The sequence below is a fragment of the Corticium candelabrum genome, chromosome 5 (assembly GCF_963422355.1).
Source record: "Corticium candelabrum chromosome 5, ooCorCand1.1, whole genome shotgun sequence".
Classification (NCBI taxonomy): Eukaryota; Metazoa; Porifera; class Homoscleromorpha; order Homosclerophorida; family Plakinidae; genus Corticium; species Corticium candelabrum.
Genome location: NC_085089.1, coordinates 8,070,158 through 8,089,702, shown reverse-complemented (window position 1 = coordinate 8,089,702; position 19,545 = coordinate 8,070,158). Strand labels below are relative to the sequence as shown.

Genomic DNA, 19,545 nt, shown 5'->3' with positions numbered 1-19,545 from the left:
AACTGCATACAACTCAACCAAACTCTATAAAATACCCTACGTTCCAAGGCGGTCAAACACTGATGTCTCACGCGTCTGCAGTACCCTCCGCTGCTGTGTTTTAGCAGGAACAGTGGGGGATACGGTTCCAACCCCCACTTGACGTCCTCCTGACGCTTCAACACGTCGTTGACCCACCGCTTGAGCTTTACTGCTTGTATGTCCTAATCGAGTAAAGACCGAGTTTGATGCTGCACTGTCCTCATTCCGTACCTTCACGGCTTTAGTGCTGGACTGGCCTCGGTCTATTGCCCAAAGTGAATCCCCTAAGCGTCCAAAGACATCTGAAGTATTTCAATACAGTATGTTTATGTCTCTATTGAATCACTTGTGAATCAAGCTCACCTGGAGATTTCTGGGTCGACTGCATTTGTAGTACACGTCTCGTCTTAGCTGTTGTGCCTCTCGGCATTTTCACCACGTAGTCACCAGCATCTTCCGCTTCTGTCATTCTCTTTGAATTCCTGTAGACAAAGCCATGACCATTATTTCCAGCCCTATAGCCTGTAGCTGTTGTCTCGCCTTAGGTCTATTTCTTGTATTGGTACTGCTGCTTTTGCTTTACGTGGAGGCACTATCTGACGTCGTTTTTCCATTCCCATGCTCTCGCTAGACAATTCTTTTAACCTGTGAACGTCTGACCTTAGCCAAGTGTCGCTAAAACCACCTACAAACAAACTCAATGGAGAGAAGTGGTGCCACAGTCTCCATTAGCATGCATACTCAGTGTCGTTCTCGATCCATTAGATACAGAGCGTTCTGGCGATTGAGTCTGAATTATCTGTTGCTGCTCTGAATCTAATGATGGAAGTGGACTAACAAGAGCGGAAGTTCTTACTCCTACCTTCTCTGACAGCAAGCTGGCCGACTTCTGTCTTTCTTGCTGTAACAAACGCCATGATCTAGTCTATTAGGACTTAGTGAAACCATATAACTAAATGACTCAATTTCTTCCATGCACGTGTACTGAGACTATACCTATTGTTCTCTTTGTAACATTATTTGTCTGCCTATCTGGAATCAATGTCTGTTCATATTGCTCATCTTTCTTAAAATATAGGAGACACTCACCTCTGCATGAACTGCTTTCGAGTGTCTGAGTATGGACAACACGTCACCTATTTTCTTAATTCCCATGTCGCCAAGAAGTTCCTGCCACCAATACAAACACAACTCACTACACATGCGTAGGATGATATTAGCATCACTAATAGTCACGTGACAAATCACAGCTACTCAACATGGCTGCAATAGTAGCATCTGTAAGTTTGTCTGCAATGTTGCTAGCAGCAGCATGGGGCTACGTGCAGGTAACACCCAATATGAAATCCTTCTCTTCTGCTATCAAAGGCGGTTCTTTGGCTTCAAATAAAGAGAAAATACTGTACAGCCGTTCAACAGGGCCTGGAGTGATTACTGAACAGTGGTTCACTGGACGTGAGGCAATGAATGAAGACACACGCATTCGAATCTACATTGATGGTGAAACTGAAGCAAGTCTTGATTTCCAGTTGTTTCTCGCTCATGGCATTGGAGCTGGTGAAGCACAAGAAGTAGGAAACATTCCATGGGGAACAAACAGAATTGCCCATGAAGCTGATGGAGGCATATATAACACTTACCGAATTCCATACGCAAAATCACTTAAAGTGACAGCAACCCATCCCAAAGGTGGAGCATTTTGGTACATCATACGTGGTGTGGAGAATTATCCTGTTATTCTTGGTGACCTGCAGCTCCCTGCTAACACACGCCTTCATCTATACAAGACAGTAAACCAAGTCCTAGCTCCATACCAATTCATCACTTTGGCTAATATCTCGGGCAATGCAGGAGCTCTCTATCAAGTCACTTTGTCAACCCACAGCCAAGACTACAGCCATTTAGAAGCTTGCTTCAGAGCTATTATTGATGGTGAAGAAATGTTTCTATCGTCTGGAACTGAAGACTTTTTTCTGTCTGCTTACTACTTCAACAGAGGGCTGTATCACAATGACAATTCTGGTCTCACATTCAAAGACAAGAAAGGTTCTATGAGTGCCTACAAGTTCTTTGACAACGACCCTATGTTATTCACTACATCATTAGCACTCATGTGGCGTTGTGGTGAGAAGATCAATGGAGCAGATGGGTGTCCTAACGATTTTCCACGTCCATCAACACAAGACAATCACAGGCTGGGTGATGCTGTTGGCAAGTTGCAACTCCAGAATACGAACACTACCGCGTACGTTTGGGTTTACCAATGGTAATTCATTTTACTTATGACCTTTTCTGTCTGTTGCAAATCATGGATTAAGATGGATGTTTACCTTGTTTAACTCTCCTAGCATGTCGTCTTTCATTCTATTGTCACTGAATATAACTGCATACCTGTCGTGTACCCAAACAAACACTTCAGTGAAATAAGCTCATGAACACTCAACAACAATTTTCATGAAAGGCAATATCTACCACATCAACGATTCCTCCTTACATCCTGCATCTCAACAATATCAACAGTTGACAATACTATCAGGGCTTGCCTCATTACATTCACATTCTAGCAACTAATGTCTCGGTCATACAAACACAAGTAAACGACATGTGCTTTGACGTTGCACATTAGAAACCCCAGCCATATGATCAAAATCTTTTGAAAAAGTATAGTACTTAGAGTGCAGTAGCAATAAGTCTAACTGTGAATTTGTTTACTCCAAACATCCTTTCGTTAATTAATTCACTTCATACTCTACATACTACACAGCTCACTACTCTTCAAATAACTAAGACATCAACCTGGTTATTAAGTCTGCATTCATGACCGTACAGCATTATTGCAAAGTACACACGCAACTTTTTGTCAATAATTATTGATTTCTATGCAGTCACTATTACTTATTATTTATTATTTCTATTACTTGTACATGTAAACACGACAACATCAAATGTAATAATAAATAACACACATAATCAAGATCTGCAATTTCAAAAACATTTAACTGACACCACCTGGGACTGCTTACATCTACTATATTTGCCCAGTTATGTTTCAAGTTTGCACAGTTGTAGCAGAGGCACCCTGTGGGGGCCTAACATTGCAGAGACCTGACTTACTCAAAAGCAACGCCGCTTGGCAGTCCTGCCTCCTTAAAAAAGAGCGTCCACTGCTTCGCTGAAGACATTCGTGTTTGCAGACGCAAAACGTGAGGTCTAGACCTACGCACGCGCAGTAGGTTAACAATCCACGTGATCGAACAAACCAATCAGACACCACAAGGAAGCACAAACCACACCGAACGTGTGAGACGACCTGTGTGCGTTCTACTCTACTTTCTAAGGTACGCTTAGTCTAATTGTACTGTCTAAGTGCTATAACTCTAGCTGGAATGATCAATAAGGCAGGGTACGAGGGGAGGGGGTTTTCGTCATCCTACTCATCTTACGTAGCAACCCAACTTCCGTGTTGCGTCGAGTGTTCTAGCTGGTTTTAGTTTTCACTGTAGAGACAGCAGTTATGGCCCAACCTCCGCCGTACAGTGATCAGATGACGAAGGGTGATGACCCATCTCAAGCCTATCCTCCTCAGCCAGGATACCCTCCACAGGGGTACCCTCCACAGGGATATCCACCACAGGGCTATCCACCACAGGGCTATCCACCGCAACAAGGCTATCCACCACAAGGCTATCCACCACAGGGTTATCCTCCTCAGGGCTATCCTCCTCAGGCCTACGGAGGGCAGCAGCAGTCCGTAAGTGTAGTTGTGTGACTTGATAGTTTTTGTTCTTCTATGGTGTTGTCGTTTTGGGGGATTGTAGAGTAATGTCGTCGTTGTCGGACAACCTCAGCCACAGTATGTGCACACTACCGTCGTGCAGCGCAGGTCAGAGGACATTCTGTTGCAATCAAATTTGGTGTCCCTAGACGTTTATTGTATTTTCAGGGATGGGACAAATCATCTACTTCATTTTCTCATCTGCTTACTCTTTTGGCCGTGGATGTTCGTGTGGATTATTTTCGTAAGTCATTCATTTGATTTGTAGAAGGTATGTATTGATCACTTCTGGTGTGTATGATGACAACACAGTGCATCATGGAGGGCGTGTGAAGATGGACATCCTGTTTGCTGACTAAAAACATTTAGTATAGTCTGTATGTTTACTAGATGCATTTGGTGTAATTCAGTGCATGTTGTTGTACTTAGTTCCTCTAGTTGTGATGACAGTTTTAGGAAGGCAAACAGAATACAACAGTCAACAGTTTAGCCTCCTGGCATTCTACTGGCTCCCTGCTAATGGAGTATGGTGACGTTGTATTGGTGAAGAACATTTCGCAAACATGGTATTTCCTGTTTATGATGGTGTCAACACATGTTAAGTGAAGTTCAAACAGCATATATCTAGATAGCATGGAAGTTTGATTCAACAGTTAATTAATGAAGAAGCACTACAGTGCTAAACCTTCTGGCTGCTAGCCAGTTGTTGTTCTCTTGCTCATTTTAGTTCTACACCAGTTTTATACAGGCTGTAATTGTTCTCACTAACCGTTTACTGTAAACTGGACATACTGGGAGTAGGTAATACCGCCCTAGATCCGTCTATTGTCCTGCTGGCGCTGGCCCGTGTTACTGTAACCCTAGTGCATGCGCGGCTTGGGTTAACTTAATTCATTCTAGTAAACTACACGCCCGACCCAAGCAACTTTCCTAATGTGCGCTCATCCTTGAATCTAGTCAAATCTCAGGCTTGGTCAGTGCCAATGAAGAGCGTGAGAAAGGAGGGCCTGGACAGATTGACTGGCACGTGGGATTGTCCACATCCGATAGCTAGACCCTAATGTTATAGTGCAGAAGTCTGTGTACGTGTACCTCTTGAAAATACACATCGACTGGCATGCACCAACAATGAACGCATGTGCTGCATTCCAATTGTCCGTCCATTGGTCGCTGTCCCCAGAGGCATTACTGTATGCGCGCTGGAGGCGCCTCGACTGGACTGTATGTCCCCTAAATTAGGGGTCTACTTAGTCCTAGTTTAGTTTCTAGATTACTTTCAAAAGTCCTTCCAGCAGCACTGGGAAACAGACACAGTACGCGTAAGTGTACGGTGCCCTCTAGCTATAGCTACTGTCTGTTCCCCACAAGTGTGAACTTTGAAAATCATCAATATCTCCGCTGTTTTTTTAGAGAAACGGGTGGAGCAATAGTTATTATCCAATTATCTTGTAAGACCAATGAATCAGCAACTGGAACCATTTATGATAATGGCTAACATGGTCCAACTGAAACAGCTCCTATAGTAGCCTCGAACTTCCAGACCAGAGTGCGCAAGTCGGTACTAAAATGATTTCGGAAATAGCCTTCTAAGCCAATCAGCTCCTCATAGCCGGAATGTCGGTTGTAATTCTGATTGGTTTAGCAGTAATTGGTTATGCTAAGTGCACAAGTGCTGATTGCGCGCGTGGGCGGCTAAGTGCACGCCAAAGCTACGTGTAGCCGTGATGAAAACTCTGGTGCACGCACACATCTTAGTTTTAGTTTCAGCTTCAGTTCTTTGATATTTTCAAGCTTGCGGTGACAGGACATGCACAGCATCGTCGCTAGACCATCACCTTTGACAACTGGTGGAGCGGTAGTCTCGCCAGTCGAGCGGTTAGACTAGCTAGCGGTCCGCCAAAGAATCAGAGAGTCGTCGTTTCATGACGTCCACCAAGATATCGCCGCAAACACTGCAGACGTCTCTTCTTTATTCGTGAGATCTCGTGGCATTTACAAACGATATGTTGATCTAGGTAAAACGATCCTACGCTGCTTACGCTACCATTTAGCATCGCTATTGATAAATACTTCCGAAATCATTTTAGTATCGACTCGGTCCAGACTAGAATTCGTGCGCTCTCTGGTCTGGAAATTCGAGGCTACTCCTATAGTCAGAGCCATATATATATATGGCTCTGCCTACAGTGCTCTAGTGAGCACACCTATGTGACCTCTACGTCATTACTCACTTCCGAGTTCACACTAATACGGGGATTAGACAGTAGCTAGTCTGCGTGTGACAAAGGCACGCCATAATTGAAACCTCTCTAACGTCAGACGGCACCTTAATTAACCTTACTATATCTAGGGCCGGGAGCCTAAAATGGGTGCTCTACGGTAGGCTTCTGAGAATCCTTCTCGCATTTCTCTCATCCTTCCCCTCCGGAATGTTGAGGGTGGGGTTTAAGGTCTGGCCACGTGAGAGTATCGTATCACAAATCGTGGGAAAGTCTTATCACGTGACATACCAAGGTATCTACCATTCTTTTGGCTGAACTGTAACTATCTGCAGTGCACAGATTGAAATGGCAGCTTATCCACCACAGCAACCACCAGCCTACTCTCCACAAGGGTATCCTCCACAACCAGGCTATCCACCTCAGGGTTACCCACCTCAGGGCTATCCACCGCAAGGCTATCCACCGCAAGGCTATCCACCTCAGCCGTATCCACAAGCAGCACCCATGCAACAGCAGCAGCAGTCGGTAAGACAGTGAGTGCAAAAGTACTCAACATGAACCCGCCGTAGGCCACGCCCGTAATTATGTCATCATCATCATGTTGTGATGTTTCGTTTCAGAATGTCGTTGTCGTCGGTGGTGGAGCTCCTGCAATGCATCATACAACTGTCGTCACTCAGCGGTAAATGTAGATGTTTATTCTGCATGTAATCAAGCCCCTATCGATGACCATGCGGAAGTACGCCCTTTTAACGATATTGTTTTTGTGCAGACAAGGTACGAACCATCTCTTGCACCTTCTCATCACGCTGCTGTTCTGGCCTTGGATTATCGTCTGGATCATTTTCGTAAGACTAGCACACACAGTGAAACGCGCGAGCGCACACACTCACGCACGCACGCACACTCGCACGCACGCACGCACGCACACATTATGGAACTAATTATTTTTAATTCTTCAACTTGCTTCTACTATTTCTAGTGCATCATTGAAGGGGTGTAAGGACAAAAGTGAATTGAGAATTTGTCCACTTTTGCTTCAGAGACTGTTGTGCTGCTAACTGTCTACTCTAGAGTAGTCATTAGTGTATGTGCTATGTGTTAGGCAGTATAGATTTCTGTGTCTGCTGTACGTTCTGTATCAAATGGCATCATGCAATGGTCATGATCTCAGTATTTCACAAAACCTCTCTACCAAGTCTGCCACCGTGTGAGGGCTCTGTGGAGCGTGATAGGAACATACGAGCACTCCGTGTGGCAGGAGACATGCTACTAGGCCACGAAAGTTTCCCTTGGTAGTTGCATAGACACTAAAAACATGCACACATGGGTACTATACGGGTAGACAAGTAGTGACATGGATTACCTTGTTTCGGTTCGTGTATGCACTATGAACACATCATCTTCATCACAGTCGTCTGCAGGCAGCACCAGTCTACCAACTTCTGGAGCTGTTTGATTACGTAGTAGCTTCATAACACAGATAGATCAAGATCACAAATTACTGCTCACTGTGTCTTTTAGTGAAGAGTAATTGGAACTGATTCCAGTAGCTCTGTCAGCACAGCAAAAGTTGATGTCTCTATTTCAACTAGCCCGGTTGTATCTACAACGTATATAGTATCGGGTACTTCTGGTATGTTGGCTGCAAGTTCTTCTCTGCAACTGATGACATGACCGTGACGTGACACTAATGCGATGCCACTCAATTTATCACTCGACTTCAACAAGTGCTCTACAACAAAACGAATGATTCAACACTGTGCACACAGGCAGCCTCTAATTATAAACGAGTGCTGAAAAGCACAAAGCCACAGAGAAGAAATTTACTGCAACTAATCTAACAACCCAACAGTATCAACCATCACAAGTCTCAATGATACTGCACATAACGTACGGTAACTTTTATTTACTTTCATTTATCTAGTAGTGGTCGTGTTTGAAATATACGGACAGACATAGAGAGAGGCAGAGAGGCAGACAGACAACGGACGGGCACAATTAACTAACAAGTTTGAGTTCAGCTTTCGGTAGACAAAAGTTTTAATTAAAGGCCATCTGTCTATTTTAATTAATCGATAGGACACGTGGCAGTCACTTAGAACCGCATGCGATCTCAACAGATCATTTGATAAACAGACCAACCAACAAACGAACAGTCAAACGCTTCCTGGAGCCGCTTTTCAAATAGATCTGATTTGCGAAACCAACACGCCACAGCCCAGAAAGTTAATAGCAAGTCACCTTCCACGAGTGATTCCCAGTCCATGTCATTGACGCATGCCCAGTGACCGACAAGGAGTCCGAGAGGCGGGAACAAAAATGTAAATGTAAACTACATCAACACGCAACCATCAGTCGAAAGCCATAGCGTGAGCATCACTTTTTGCAAAGGTAAGAAAAGACTCTAGATCTAGTATCTCTAGCGTACAGTCTAGCTAGTACAAGCTATAGTCTCGATGAGCTAATAAAAAATGACCTTGATAGTAATCTGGTTTCTTTTCCAGCTAGCTAACTAATTGCGTTCTAAAGTTGTCACATTTCATTTTAGACGTCGTGGATATCTACTAGCTAACGACTTTGGCAACCATGAGCAACGGGGAGAAAGTGAGAATTATGTCTACACTAGCTAGACTTCTAGACTACGTATGCGGAAATTTTATTTACAGCCCATACGGTTGCACATCGAGTACGTAGTGCAAACGACGCTTGTAAATTACTTGCAATTTATTACCCTACCTAATTCGCGTAGCTAGTGTTAATTAATTAATTAATTAAGTGTAACCAGAAACTTGAGAGTCAAACTCTCGCAGCGAGCACCACCACTACGAGCACCATTTACGACATCATGTACGACCGACTGTTTTGTTTGTTGTGTGTTGTCTACTGTACGAGTACACGATGTATACACGACTAATTAGACTACATTAGATATTCATAAAAAACTCACGTCGTCGAGCATGCTTAGATAGATATGCGTGGTCAACGAGTAAAGTCGTTACGTGTGTTACTAAAATTTAGTAAGGCACGTGCAGTTGGGTAACTCTCACAGAAATTTCTATCGAGCAGGTTGTCATCGTAGAGAAGTGAGTGTGCACATGAGAGACTTCCAGGTCAGTCGACTCATTGGATAATTGATATTTATGCTCGTGCAGGAAAAACAAGACGAATCATTGTCTGCACTGCTGCATTTCGATTTTCCTCCCTTGTTGGATTTGTGTTTGGATCTACTTTGTAAGTGCATCAATCGACACATGTCATAATTTTAGAGCAGACATGTATCTACATGATTGTGAAATTTTTTAGTAAAATGATTTAATTTACATGATTTTATTAATTATGTAAATTAATTGGTTGACTAATACCGGTGTATATAATCATAATATCTAATTGTTGTTTGCATGCATTTGTCTAGTGCTGCACGAGTGACTGAAGACAAGAAACAGTCAACATATGTCGATCATCGTCTAATACCACGTAGACTCTTCAATATTAGCCCTGCATTTTGCCTATAATTAATTAATTAATCATGTGCTTCACTGGCAGTATACGGTATGTAGAGTTTGTTACGTTCTAGAGTGCAACAGTCATCTAATGACCACTGCAGTGTCGATTGATTCAGTGATCTCGTTTTGTACCAACAATGAAAATTATGCGTTGAGATACAAGAGTTTTTTCGTCTAAAACAGTTGCCTAAGAACAGCTGCATGTCGAAATAGCGTTCGTATTATAAGCTAACGAAACAAATAAACAAAGTAAAGAATTGTAACGTATAGACGATATTCGGCGGGCGGAGCTTCTACAGCATGTGCAATCTCGAGGGTAACAGGCACTTTTCGCCGATCTTGCTATACACAAAGTCCACGTTTCCGGGTCTGCTTCTGAACCGTAGATCATCTTGCCGTTGACTAGGCTTTGTAAGTAAGTTCACTACTTACCATTTCGTGCATCTTGTGAGAGACTTTGCCTGCGTAGAGACGCGTACGAAGCCATTTCTTGAGTACGGATTCTCGAGGGTATGAGACTGCTGTTCAAGCCGAAGGCGCCTGATTCACATTCTGAACAGATACACGTGGAGTGGAAGCACAGACTACTCATTTCCTAGAGATGGACTAGTTTTGGTGAGTGAAATCATGCCACCTGGAAACCCATTTCGGGTGACCAGACAAGTAGGCATTCCGCGTTGTTTCTGGGCAGTCTAGCTTGCTACTGTATATATGTGATTGGCCAAGTCGAAGTTCTTACTGTGATAACTTGCACTCGATAAGTACACTGACGTGGATCAGAGTACAGGACAGGTACTCTGTAGTCTGTTTACAATTAGCACTGCCAGTCTACAAGTCCCAGCAACAGTTATGTCTAAAGTACGTAACACAATACACACGCACTATTCCATAGCTGTAATGTCTAAATCAGAAAGCAGAGGCTGTTCTACCTTATCTGCAGTTGATCAAGACATGTGTATAGTAGTGATCCCAAAATTGAAGATGTTAGTTGTCAAAAATGTCACCGAGGCGCTGAAGCTGATGGTTTACATCCGATAATTGAACAACAAGCAAATGAAATAGTGGAACTTCAAAACAAGATTAGAGTTCTCGAGCAAGACCTTGCATCTGCAGAGTCTGAGTTGCAAGGAAATGCATTCTCATAATAAAATCAAGTCTTACACAGGTTTTGTGTAGAGAAATGTACTTGATACAGTGTGGAGTTCGACTGAAAGCAGCCAAGACAATTTCTCTGTATAGCAAACAAAGAATCGGGCCAAGGCACATCAAGTATGCGTAAGCTCACGAGCTCAACGCCTTCCATGAAGAGTTGGAAAGGCTAGACAAACTTTTGCTGACTCTAGTTCGACAAGATACATAGTTTCACAGTTCCACAGTTCAAGTAGTTCGCTAGATGGGGGAAAAGTAGTCCTAGTTTCAGCCACACACACAGACAGTGACAGTGCGTCACATTCGGTTACTCCGAATGGGTTCCCCTACCACAAAATCTTTATCTGACAAAACTTCCATCGCTAAGCAATGAGTAGTCTGTCTTTCCACTCCACGTGTATCTGTTCAGAATGTGAATCAGGCGACTTCAGCTTGAACAGCAGTCTCGTACCCTCGAGAAGCCGTACTCAAGAAATGGCTTCGTACGCGTCTCTACGCAGGCAAAGTCTCTCACAAGATTCACGAAATGGTAAGTAGTGAACTTACAAAGCCTGGTCAACGGCAAGATGATCTACGGTTCAGAAGCAGACCCGGAAACGTGGACTTTGTGTACAGCGAGATCGGCGAAAGGTAAGCGTTACCCTCAAGATTGCGCATGCACTAGAAGCTCCGCCCCCCGAATATCGTCTATTGTACCATAATTCTAGACATGTTTTAATTAAGACACGTCGTCGTTCTTGATTACAGCCGTAATTGGAAATTAAAGGTATGCGTTTATGAAACTGAACACTAATGCTGGTCGTAAGACCAACCGCAATATATTGAGATGAGGCGGTACCACCCCAGACCCGTGGAGGACGATTTTGTCATTTGGTGTTTAGTAATGGGCGTGCCAGAGAGTGTACAGTACCTGGGCGCTGTTACAGTACATACAGTGTACTTTGGCGCAACAAAACTTAATTTGGCGCTTCTCGTGATGTCATAGCGCCAGATCACTCATTACTTCTTCCAAATTAAATAAGCGGGCACCTTGCCTATTGGCCAAAGCTCGTCCAATTAGACTAAGCCTCGCCCCTATCTGATACACTGCACAGTGAACACGTGCTGTCGCAAACGTTTCTACAACTGAAACGTAAGTTTACAGTCTGTGAAGTGTGCGATATAACGTAAGATGCCTGTGATCAGATCTAGAGAAGAAACATGGAAGAGAAGCAACCAGATTCCCCACCCGCTTACTCTGGGCAGAGCGCTCCGCCTCCTCAAGGCTATCCACCACAAGGCTATCCACCACAAGGTTATCCTCCTCAAGGTTATCCTCCACAAGGTTATCCTCCACAAGGATATCCTCCACAGCCATATCAGGGTTACCCTCCACAAGGCTACGCTCCTGCTCCTCAGCAGCAGCAGCAGTCAAATACAACAGTCGTTGTAGCTCAACCTCAAGCCGCTGCAGCCAGTACAACAGTCGTTGTGAACAGGTACGCTACGATTGCGACTTAGCAATGCATTTCTTGTGTGCTCAAAACTGTCTAACTGTCTACATTCCAGACGCGCCACCAACCACTGCATGCACTGCTGCATTACTTTTTTCTTCTGGCCGTGGATTTTCGTCTGGATTTATCTGGTGAGTCAGTTTAAATATATAGCGAGTGAAGCGTTTTCGTTTGTTGTTACAGCTCTATGTCTCGTTCCATAGTGCATCACGGATCCCTAGATCCGAAGTCCAGAAACCATCAAAAGACCGATTTTTTGTTTTGCTATTCTTACTTGAAACATTGTATCTTGTTGTTGCATGCATGACAGTCTGCGTCATCTAACGCGTGATGTCACCATAGTATTGTATGTGCTGATGTCTAGGAAGTAAAAGTCTTGTTGTGTGAGTGAAATTGGCGTCCCATTGGGTATGCCGTCCTTCTGGTAGTCTTGTTTCTCTTCAGCTAGAACAGGCCAGTGAGAGTAAGAGTTCAAATGTTAGTAGCTTTTGTATTGAATGAATTCATATGTATCGGTTTATTACACCCAGTACCATTTAAACCTAAACATTTTTGCAACACTATCCTGTTTCAGATGGTATTGGTACAGTTGAATACCGAACCATACCCTTTGTTAGCGCCTGATTCAGGCCTTCCTAAAGCTAGAAGACTAGAAGTGTGAGTACAAGACAAACTGGTAGTAAAGTTGTTGAGCTCTTTGAGGTGTACACTTCGCTAGAAAGAGCACGCTATATGATGTAATACCACGTTCACACTAGCAATTTCATAACCCAGCTGGACCAGATAAATTTTCTTCAAGATTGCCATTACCTACTCTACTAAAATTACTGCCAATTTGGCCATCTAGATCACTGTCTACTACATACATGGCACGGTCTGAAGGCTCTAGTGTGAACAAGGTATTAGATGCCAAAACATTATTATTTAGTTGTACTGATTGCATTGTCATCACTTGTCCCAGCAATAGCTCCTTCTTCCAATTCGTTAGGTTAATTGAGTTGAATCTTTGACAATTTGGATGCCTTGCAAATTGACACTGCTTTCTCTACTAGACCATCCAGTCACACTCAATACCCATCATTAATAATAACTCAACACACCACAATTTCAAGTTATACATAGAAATAATAAATGGTAAATATCTATTGTCCAGAATATGGAATCGCCAAAAATCTGCCAATCTCCCTTTTCAACAATAAATTCCCTCCAATATTTCATCTTATACATAATCTTGCTTAGTGTCAATATTGAGAACAGATAGAAATATTCACATTGTTTAAGGCCCTAGGGGCTGGGCAAGCTAATTAGATTAAGTATACACATATAGTGAAACAGTATGCAACACCAGACATTCAGTTGTACGGTAGGTTCAGTTGAGTGTGAACAAGTGGCCAACCTATAAACCAAAGTATTGTGCTCATCTGGTGTTGCAGCTGCTGCAATTATACAGTGTAGCTCTTGTTTTGTGACAATAGTACAGAATGGCATACCAACCTCCACAGCCAACTTATCCTTCACAGGCAAGCCATTGTTACACATCATAAGAAAGTTATCAGCTTTCACAGGCAAGTAATCCTTATCCTTTACAGGCAAGCTATCCTTCACAGCAGTCGAATGTCAAGGTGAACCAGTACTCAGGAGTAAGCCAGACCACCGTTATTGTTGAACGGTATTCAGTCCCAAAAGATGGCAGTGAATAATCTTGTGTATACCAACAAATTACTTGCTCTATCTATAGAAAGCCTACAAACCATCTTCTCCACTGCCTCATCACCTGTTTTTTTCCACCATGGATATTTGTTTGGATATACCTTGTAAGTACAACAGACAATACAAGTAGTGTATTATAAATCGTTGAAAGACACTTCTTTATGTCATAGTGCATTGTCAACCCTTGAACTGGTTGCAGTGGAACATCAGAAACTACAAAGTTAGATTAGCCTGATTTTGTGTTGAAATCTCTTCTGTATGGTCTGAAAGCGAATATGGTCTTACACAAGATGTTGAAGATGAGATAATTGATAATCCTGATAAAAATCAACTAGTTTCCAAACCTCAAGGTAACCAGATTATACATATTTCAACTTTCAACCTCCAATATTCCAATCAACAGTGTTTGCATACACACATGTACAGTACAATTGGCAGCCACCAAAGTAATTCAGATAACCAGTAACATGTGTGTATGACTGTAACTAGCCTCATCCCCAGACTCTCTCGCGCTAGTCTTGTCTGGTACCCGTATAACAGTTCCAAGCGCAGGCTAATTGTAACCAATTCTTGTGATAAAGACATGCATAGCTGGATGCTTGTCACCAGATGTTGTCCTGCATAAATAGCCAATAAATAAACACAAACAAAAATAGATAAACTTTAACTACTATTGTATACTTTATTGCCTATCTTGTATACAACAAAGACACTATTGTTCTTCTTTTAAGTCTCCAAGAGTTTGGAAACAGTGTAAAAGCAGCTAAAGTGTTTAGTCACCTTGACTGATAAAATGTTGATAATTATTCCCCAACATATCTATCTGTCAGTTTACTACAAACTAACCACTACTGGCAAATTTGATCAAAGAATCAAGATGTAAGATTTTCTGAACAAAATGACTCAATCAATTGGAGTGTCAACATAATTTTGGCATCATTACAGTCCAGTTTGAATGTAAATCACACTTTATACACGTATGACTGAGTCACTGGCAAATAAATTATAGGTCAATGAATACTGGCGATCCTTGTTGCCATTCTGTAGAGATACCTTTGAAAGTTCAAGTACCATTTACATGCAAAGTGCACTTGATACAATGAACAGTTGTGCTCAAATACTGGTACATGTATATTTACGTGAAAAGACTTGTAAAACCAGTAGCCAATAAAAATAAATTAAGTAGCCTATGTACAAAAAAGCACTAAGTTGTTATACACATAGTCGGTCATCAAGAGGAAACAGCTTTCCTACAGTGCCCATAGATTTAAACTGCCCGCGACGAAAGAGCAACCGACATCCACTTGTAACATACTCTGGCTGCTTGATGAATCGTAAATGGATTGTTGCCTCATCTCCAGTGTAGAGTTCCTACACACACACACACACACACACACACACACACACACACACACACACACACACACACACACACACACACACACACACACACACACACACACACACAAACACACACACCAATGTCCATCAGTCACTGGAATGGATTCATAAACGTTTATATCAAGTCAGTTACCTCTTGTTCACCCATGCTCACAACAGCTGCTGTCTGCATGACTCCACCGATATGAACGGTTGCCTCAAAGCCAACTCTCACTGCACCCTCACCATAAAGGATAAACATTTTGGCTTCGAATTCACGGCAAACAGGTAGACATTTGTTATCTCCACTCAATACAACCATGCCCTATCACAACCAAACAATGAGTGTAGTCAATCACATCACACACATGATACAATATGGTACAGCAAATCAGCAGCAAAACATTTGTAGAATTAAGCAGACAGATAAAAAGAGACATAGACAGACAGACAAAGAGGCCACCAGTAACACAAATACTAAAACTTTCTAGTAGGCCTACAACAAACAGACAGGTGAATGACAGACAGCAAACAAACAGGAAAACAGAAGACAAATAAACACAAAATATAAAGACAAATGCAAATGAGCAGACAAGCTAGAAGGCATGATAACTTTACCTTCCTAATCTCTTCTCTGTCTTTCCCAACTATCGCCAAACAACAAGGTTGGCCAGCTCTCACCATTCGACATGGTGAACGATTGCAGTGAACTGATATGACAGTGACTGAGCTAAACTGGCCAGCATCGTCAGGACCAATGATACAAGAATCTCCTTCTCTAACTACTCCCCTAAATCAAATCAACACAAACAACCATCACAATTGATACACCTGCAACCCACTGTGTTGCAGTCAGTGCTCCTATCTCAACAGTACAGTACAAACAAAAATCCTCTTGCAAACCAAACATTCATTGACCATTACTGGTCATTGAGTATAAGGTTGGCAAATTCTATGGAGACCATTCAGAGTCTAATGTCTACATAGTCAAATGAGAATACATACCTAAGCATCTTCCCACCCACCACTGTCCCAGCAGAAGGAACCGAGAATGTTTCATCAATCTGCAAACAAAACAATTGCTCAAAGTAACCAACTACACACTCAGCACACAAGCCTAATAAAGCAACAAAGTAAACTCATTCTACAACTAATATATATTAAACATAATGTCACTAATATGGCAAGCAGGCTACGTGATGGTACTAAAGAACTGCTGTGATCATAATGCTTATCAGCCGTTTATAAATTATTGCCATTAATTATCATCAGTGATTTAATACCTGGAATTCCAGCTTCTCTTGCTCCAAACTATCCTGCTCTGCTCTTGTTCGAGTAGAAGGCATGACATTCAAGAATTTTAAAATCCAGTCAATATGCTTCCCAGTCACATTCGAAACAGTGAAAATAGGGGCAACACTGGAGATAACAAACACATAATATGAAATACAAGAAAGTGTATTATACTGCCCAACTGTTTCTTGCACTCAACAAGAAAAACATTGACTGTCTGTCAGTTTCCTCATTATAGTTTCTGTCACTATAATCAAGCAATGTTGCCATATCTGATAAAGAAGTATTGATCACTAAAGAAGAGAGAAGAAAGACAGAAAGACAGAGCCTGTCAGCTGTCACCCTTCTCATAACTCTCTGCATGTCAACTGTTACGTTGCATGTCTTCTGTCTGTCTATTCCTAAATGCCTAGAGTTCCAATACCAACATCCTAAAAACTCTTTAGAATACCATAACACACGTGCACACAGACACTCGACAATCATCAAATAGTTCAATAGAAAGAAAAACACCAACCTGTCCGATTTGAAGTTCGTTGCTGCAGAAACTACATCATCTTCAGTTCTGATCAAGAGAGGTACCTTATTGCAGCCTGGTGACTTCAGTGTTCTCTGAATTTGTTCAAGCGTTCTGGACACCACAGCTGCTGGACAAACGTCGATTTTTGTCACCACTATACAAATTGGTATTTTCAATGCTACAGCATATCCAAGGTGTTCTCGAGCAGTCTCGACAATGCCTGCATTTCCAGCAACAACGAGCATCGCAAAATCAGGTTGGTAGCACGTCAGGCCAAAAACTGTAGTGCGCATGTATTTCTGATGGCCAGCAAGATCAATCAGTGTAACCAGCTTTGAAGACAACTCACAAATTTGCTCAGTCGATCGTGAATTTGAATAGTTTATGACCTAAAAACCAAATTTCAGCTGCCTGTCAGGTTGTTGTTATGCCCTCTAATGAGGGTGCACGAACATGTGTGTGTGTGTGTGTGTGTGTGTGTGTGTGTGTGTGTGTGTGTGTGTGCGTGTGCGCACGCATGCATGTGCACTGAGATCAGAGTCATTAGATACCTGGCCACAGTCACTGAATCCCAGAATCTCATGAGAAATGCTAGATGTATGACCGCTTTGAATCTCATGTAAATGTCTGAAAAGATTCAGCCGAGAACGACCACGTCCATTATCCATTTCACCATGTGTAAGAACACCCACTAAAGTACTTTTACCAGCCTCTACGTGACCCAATACAGCAATGCGAAGCTCAATGAACTACAATGACAAAACCAAAACGATTTTCCAAATTGTAACAAAGATACTTCCAATTGTTAGTACAGACCATATATACAAAAGAAAGATACCAAAGACATGCTGTGTGTCAGTCATCAGACCATGCATGTGCTGTCACATAAAAAACATCCTACCAATAACTCTAAAAGTTACAGACACAAAGATATACACCAATAACCAACAAATGATAAAAGACAAAACAAAATACAAAAGCCAGAAAAGCAGTCAGACACGCAGATATCGATACTGAAGGCTAGCTATCCCTGCTGTAAGTGTATGCTTACTTGCTGCCCTTCAGGAACTCTCCTTACTAGAACCTCAGCTGTATATCGTTGAGGGCCATCATCACCAACATCAATAGAATATTTCCTTATGCCTGTGAGTGTGGCTTCCAGTTTGCACGCCATTTTGTGAAGCGTCTTTAGAGATGACTGCAGTTCATCTTCTGACACACCAGCCATCATGCCATTGTCTGCGACTCCTATTTCATAGATTGCTTCACCCTGACCTGAAAATAAAACCCCAGAAAACAAATAAACATAACAGGACAAAAACAAACAAAAGACAGACAGACAAACAGAGACAGACAGACAGGTAAGCTGGCAGGCAGGCAGGCAGACAACCAGACAAACAAACAGAAAGACAAAGTCTTATGCAACAGTCTGTAACTACAACAAATCTTAGATCTTCACATACCTTCCTCCAGACGATACTTCAGTTGAGTGACCAAATGCTCCAGTCTTGACTTAGTTGGATTCACAAGTTTCAACTACGCAATCAATTTTCATCACACAATCCTGCTACGACATGTCATGCAACAAAACACTAAAAAGCTCAAGAGCAAACAAATACTTTGTGAAAGCCATTGTCTATTGTGATTCGGCACTGAATTATGACAATCAACATCAGACAAAAAATCAAATATGTACCACAAGTTCAAGGTTGTGAAGTCAATTAGTCCCTTTTCCGCGATAAATCAAAGACACAGTAGAAAACTTATTAATTAAATTGACTATAATTGTAAAGCAAATTGATGTCAAAGTCAACTTCGAAAAGTAATCACAAAGCTAGACAAGACCAACAGACCGCTATGGTTCTGACACAGCAGAATTACATCAACTATAAGTCCATCTTGTGTAACACATATCCTAATTAATCTGCCAGACAGAACACCATTCACCCCAACTGAGTGTTGTCTCTCGGAGTCGCCACACTGTTCACCATGAATTCAACATCGCGACATACATTTGTCCTCCTCTCACTAATGCACTCCTGACAGTCTGTCTACCCGTACAGTGTATGCACGTGTACTAGTACGTATGTGTACGGTGTGTACCAGAATAATATATTCACACCTTGTATTCAATATTGCCAGCATCATCCTGTGAAAACATGTCAGCATGAACGCTGTGAATGTCGTCTACTATGACAACATATCTTTATTTACCTCAGGCGGCAAAGAAGTTGCTGAACTTGTGCAGTCTTCCACAGGACACACTGGCTGGCTGCTACAGATGGCGCCAAAAATTTCTGCTAGGCTTGAGTCCATGGATTATAGGTCTGTTCGGACAACCGTTGGTCTGCTTATATCCAGGCCAAAGCCAATTAGCAAATTTCAAACGTCAGCGATTAAAACATTGCAGTCTGTTGCATCAGGCATCAGAATGAAAGATGAGCATGCGCAGAATCGGATAAACGCGATGCGTAGC

The 19,545-nt window shown here is 42.3% G+C and overlaps 7 protein-coding genes and 1 long non-coding RNA gene across 10 annotated transcripts; 5 read left to right on the top strand and 3 right to left on the bottom strand.

The window, feature by feature from the left end:
* Positions 1–36: 36 nt before the first annotated feature.
* LOC134180490 (uncharacterized protein C19orf47-like) lies at positions 37–3,236 on the bottom strand. Of its 2 annotated transcripts, none has more exons than XM_062647654.1 (7): positions 3,136–3,236; positions 2,352–2,412; positions 1,111–1,191; positions 763–922; positions 562–706; positions 385–503; positions 37–323 (listed from the first exon to the last, which is right to left on the bottom strand). In XM_062647654.1, the coding sequence occupies exons 1-7, from the start codon at positions 3,201–3,203 to the stop codon at positions 37–39; spliced, it is 921 nt and encodes a 306-aa protein (XP_062503638.1). In that variant the 5' UTR covers positions 3,204–3,236. The 2 variants fall into 2 exon arrangements, with proteins under 2 accessions (XP_062503638.1, XP_062503639.1); XM_062647655.1 differs by having other exon boundaries at positions 37–305.
* On the top strand, positions 1,218–2,432 carry LOC134180488 (uncharacterized). Its single transcript, XM_062647653.1, has one exon. It carries the CDS (start codon positions 1,281–1,283, stop codon positions 2,289–2,291), a length of 1,011 nt encoding a protein of 336 aa, XP_062503637.1. The 5' UTR covers positions 1,218–1,280; the 3' UTR covers positions 2,292–2,432.
* A 37-nt stretch (positions 3,237–3,273) lies between the features above and the next one.
* LOC134180207 (uncharacterized) lies at positions 3,274–4,296 on the top strand. Of its 2 annotated transcripts, none has more exons than XM_062647307.1 (5): positions 3,274–3,359; positions 3,513–3,772; positions 3,840–3,904; positions 3,965–4,040; positions 4,109–4,296. In XM_062647307.1, exons 2-5 carry the CDS (start codon positions 3,536–3,538, stop codon positions 4,127–4,129), a joined length of 399 nt encoding a protein of 132 aa, XP_062503291.1. In that variant the 5' UTR covers positions 3,274–3,359; positions 3,513–3,535; the 3' UTR covers positions 4,130–4,296. The 2 variants fall into 2 exon arrangements, with proteins under 2 accessions (XP_062503291.1, XP_062503292.1); XM_062647308.1 differs by having other exon boundaries at positions 3,279–3,359; positions 3,525–3,772.
* A 1,982-nt stretch (positions 4,297–6,278) lies between these two features.
* LOC134179692 (uncharacterized) lies at positions 6,279–14,176 on the top strand. The gene is made up of 12 exons (XM_062646625.1): positions 6,279–6,543; positions 6,639–6,700; positions 6,791–6,866; positions 7,001–7,017; positions 7,124–7,226; positions 11,865–12,151; positions 12,222–12,297; positions 12,741–12,821; positions 13,642–13,686; positions 13,756–13,835; positions 13,905–13,980; positions 14,047–14,176. Exons 1-12 carry the CDS (start codon positions 6,364–6,366, stop codon positions 14,062–14,064), a joined length of 1,101 nt encoding a protein of 366 aa, XP_062502609.1. The 5' UTR covers positions 6,279–6,363; the 3' UTR covers positions 14,065–14,176.
* Positions 7,003–8,323, bottom strand: LOC134180072 (uncharacterized). Its single transcript, XM_062647152.1, has 5 exons — positions 8,263–8,323; positions 7,650–7,753; positions 7,531–7,573; positions 7,385–7,469; positions 7,003–7,328 (listed from the first exon to the last, which is right to left on the bottom strand). Exons 1-5 carry the CDS (start codon positions 8,285–8,287, stop codon positions 7,181–7,183), a joined length of 405 nt encoding a protein of 134 aa, XP_062503136.1. The 5' UTR covers positions 8,288–8,323; the 3' UTR covers positions 7,003–7,180.
* Positions 8,368–9,763, top strand: LOC134180074 (uncharacterized). Its single transcript, XR_009969931.1, has 5 exons — positions 8,368–8,412; positions 8,570–8,625; positions 9,088–9,104; positions 9,174–9,252; positions 9,434–9,763. It is a non-coding gene; the product is annotated as an uncharacterized LOC134180074 (long non-coding RNA).
* Positions 11,725–12,559, top strand: LOC134180073 (cysteine-rich and transmembrane domain-containing protein 1-like). Its single transcript, XM_062647154.1, has 4 exons — positions 11,725–11,805; positions 11,859–12,151; positions 12,222–12,297; positions 12,370–12,559. The coding sequence occupies exons 2-4, from the start codon at positions 11,874–11,876 to the stop codon at positions 12,385–12,387; spliced, it is 372 nt and encodes a 123-aa protein (XP_062503138.1). The 5' UTR covers positions 11,725–11,805; positions 11,859–11,873; the 3' UTR covers positions 12,388–12,559.
* A 712-nt stretch (positions 14,177–14,888) lies between the features above and the next one.
* On the bottom strand, positions 14,889–19,478 carry LOC134179900 (GTP-binding protein 2-like). The gene is made up of 11 exons (XM_062646919.1): positions 19,284–19,478; positions 19,192–19,218; positions 18,533–18,605; positions 18,121–18,344; positions 17,621–17,818; positions 17,067–17,458; positions 16,540–16,675; positions 16,262–16,320; positions 15,875–16,046; positions 15,411–15,581; positions 14,889–15,247 (listed from the first exon to the last, which is right to left on the bottom strand). The coding sequence occupies exons 1-11, from the start codon at positions 19,383–19,385 to the stop codon at positions 15,089–15,091; spliced, it is 1,713 nt and encodes a 570-aa protein (XP_062502903.1). The 5' UTR covers positions 19,386–19,478; the 3' UTR covers positions 14,889–15,088.
* Between the last annotated feature and the right edge of the window lie 67 nt (positions 19,479–19,545).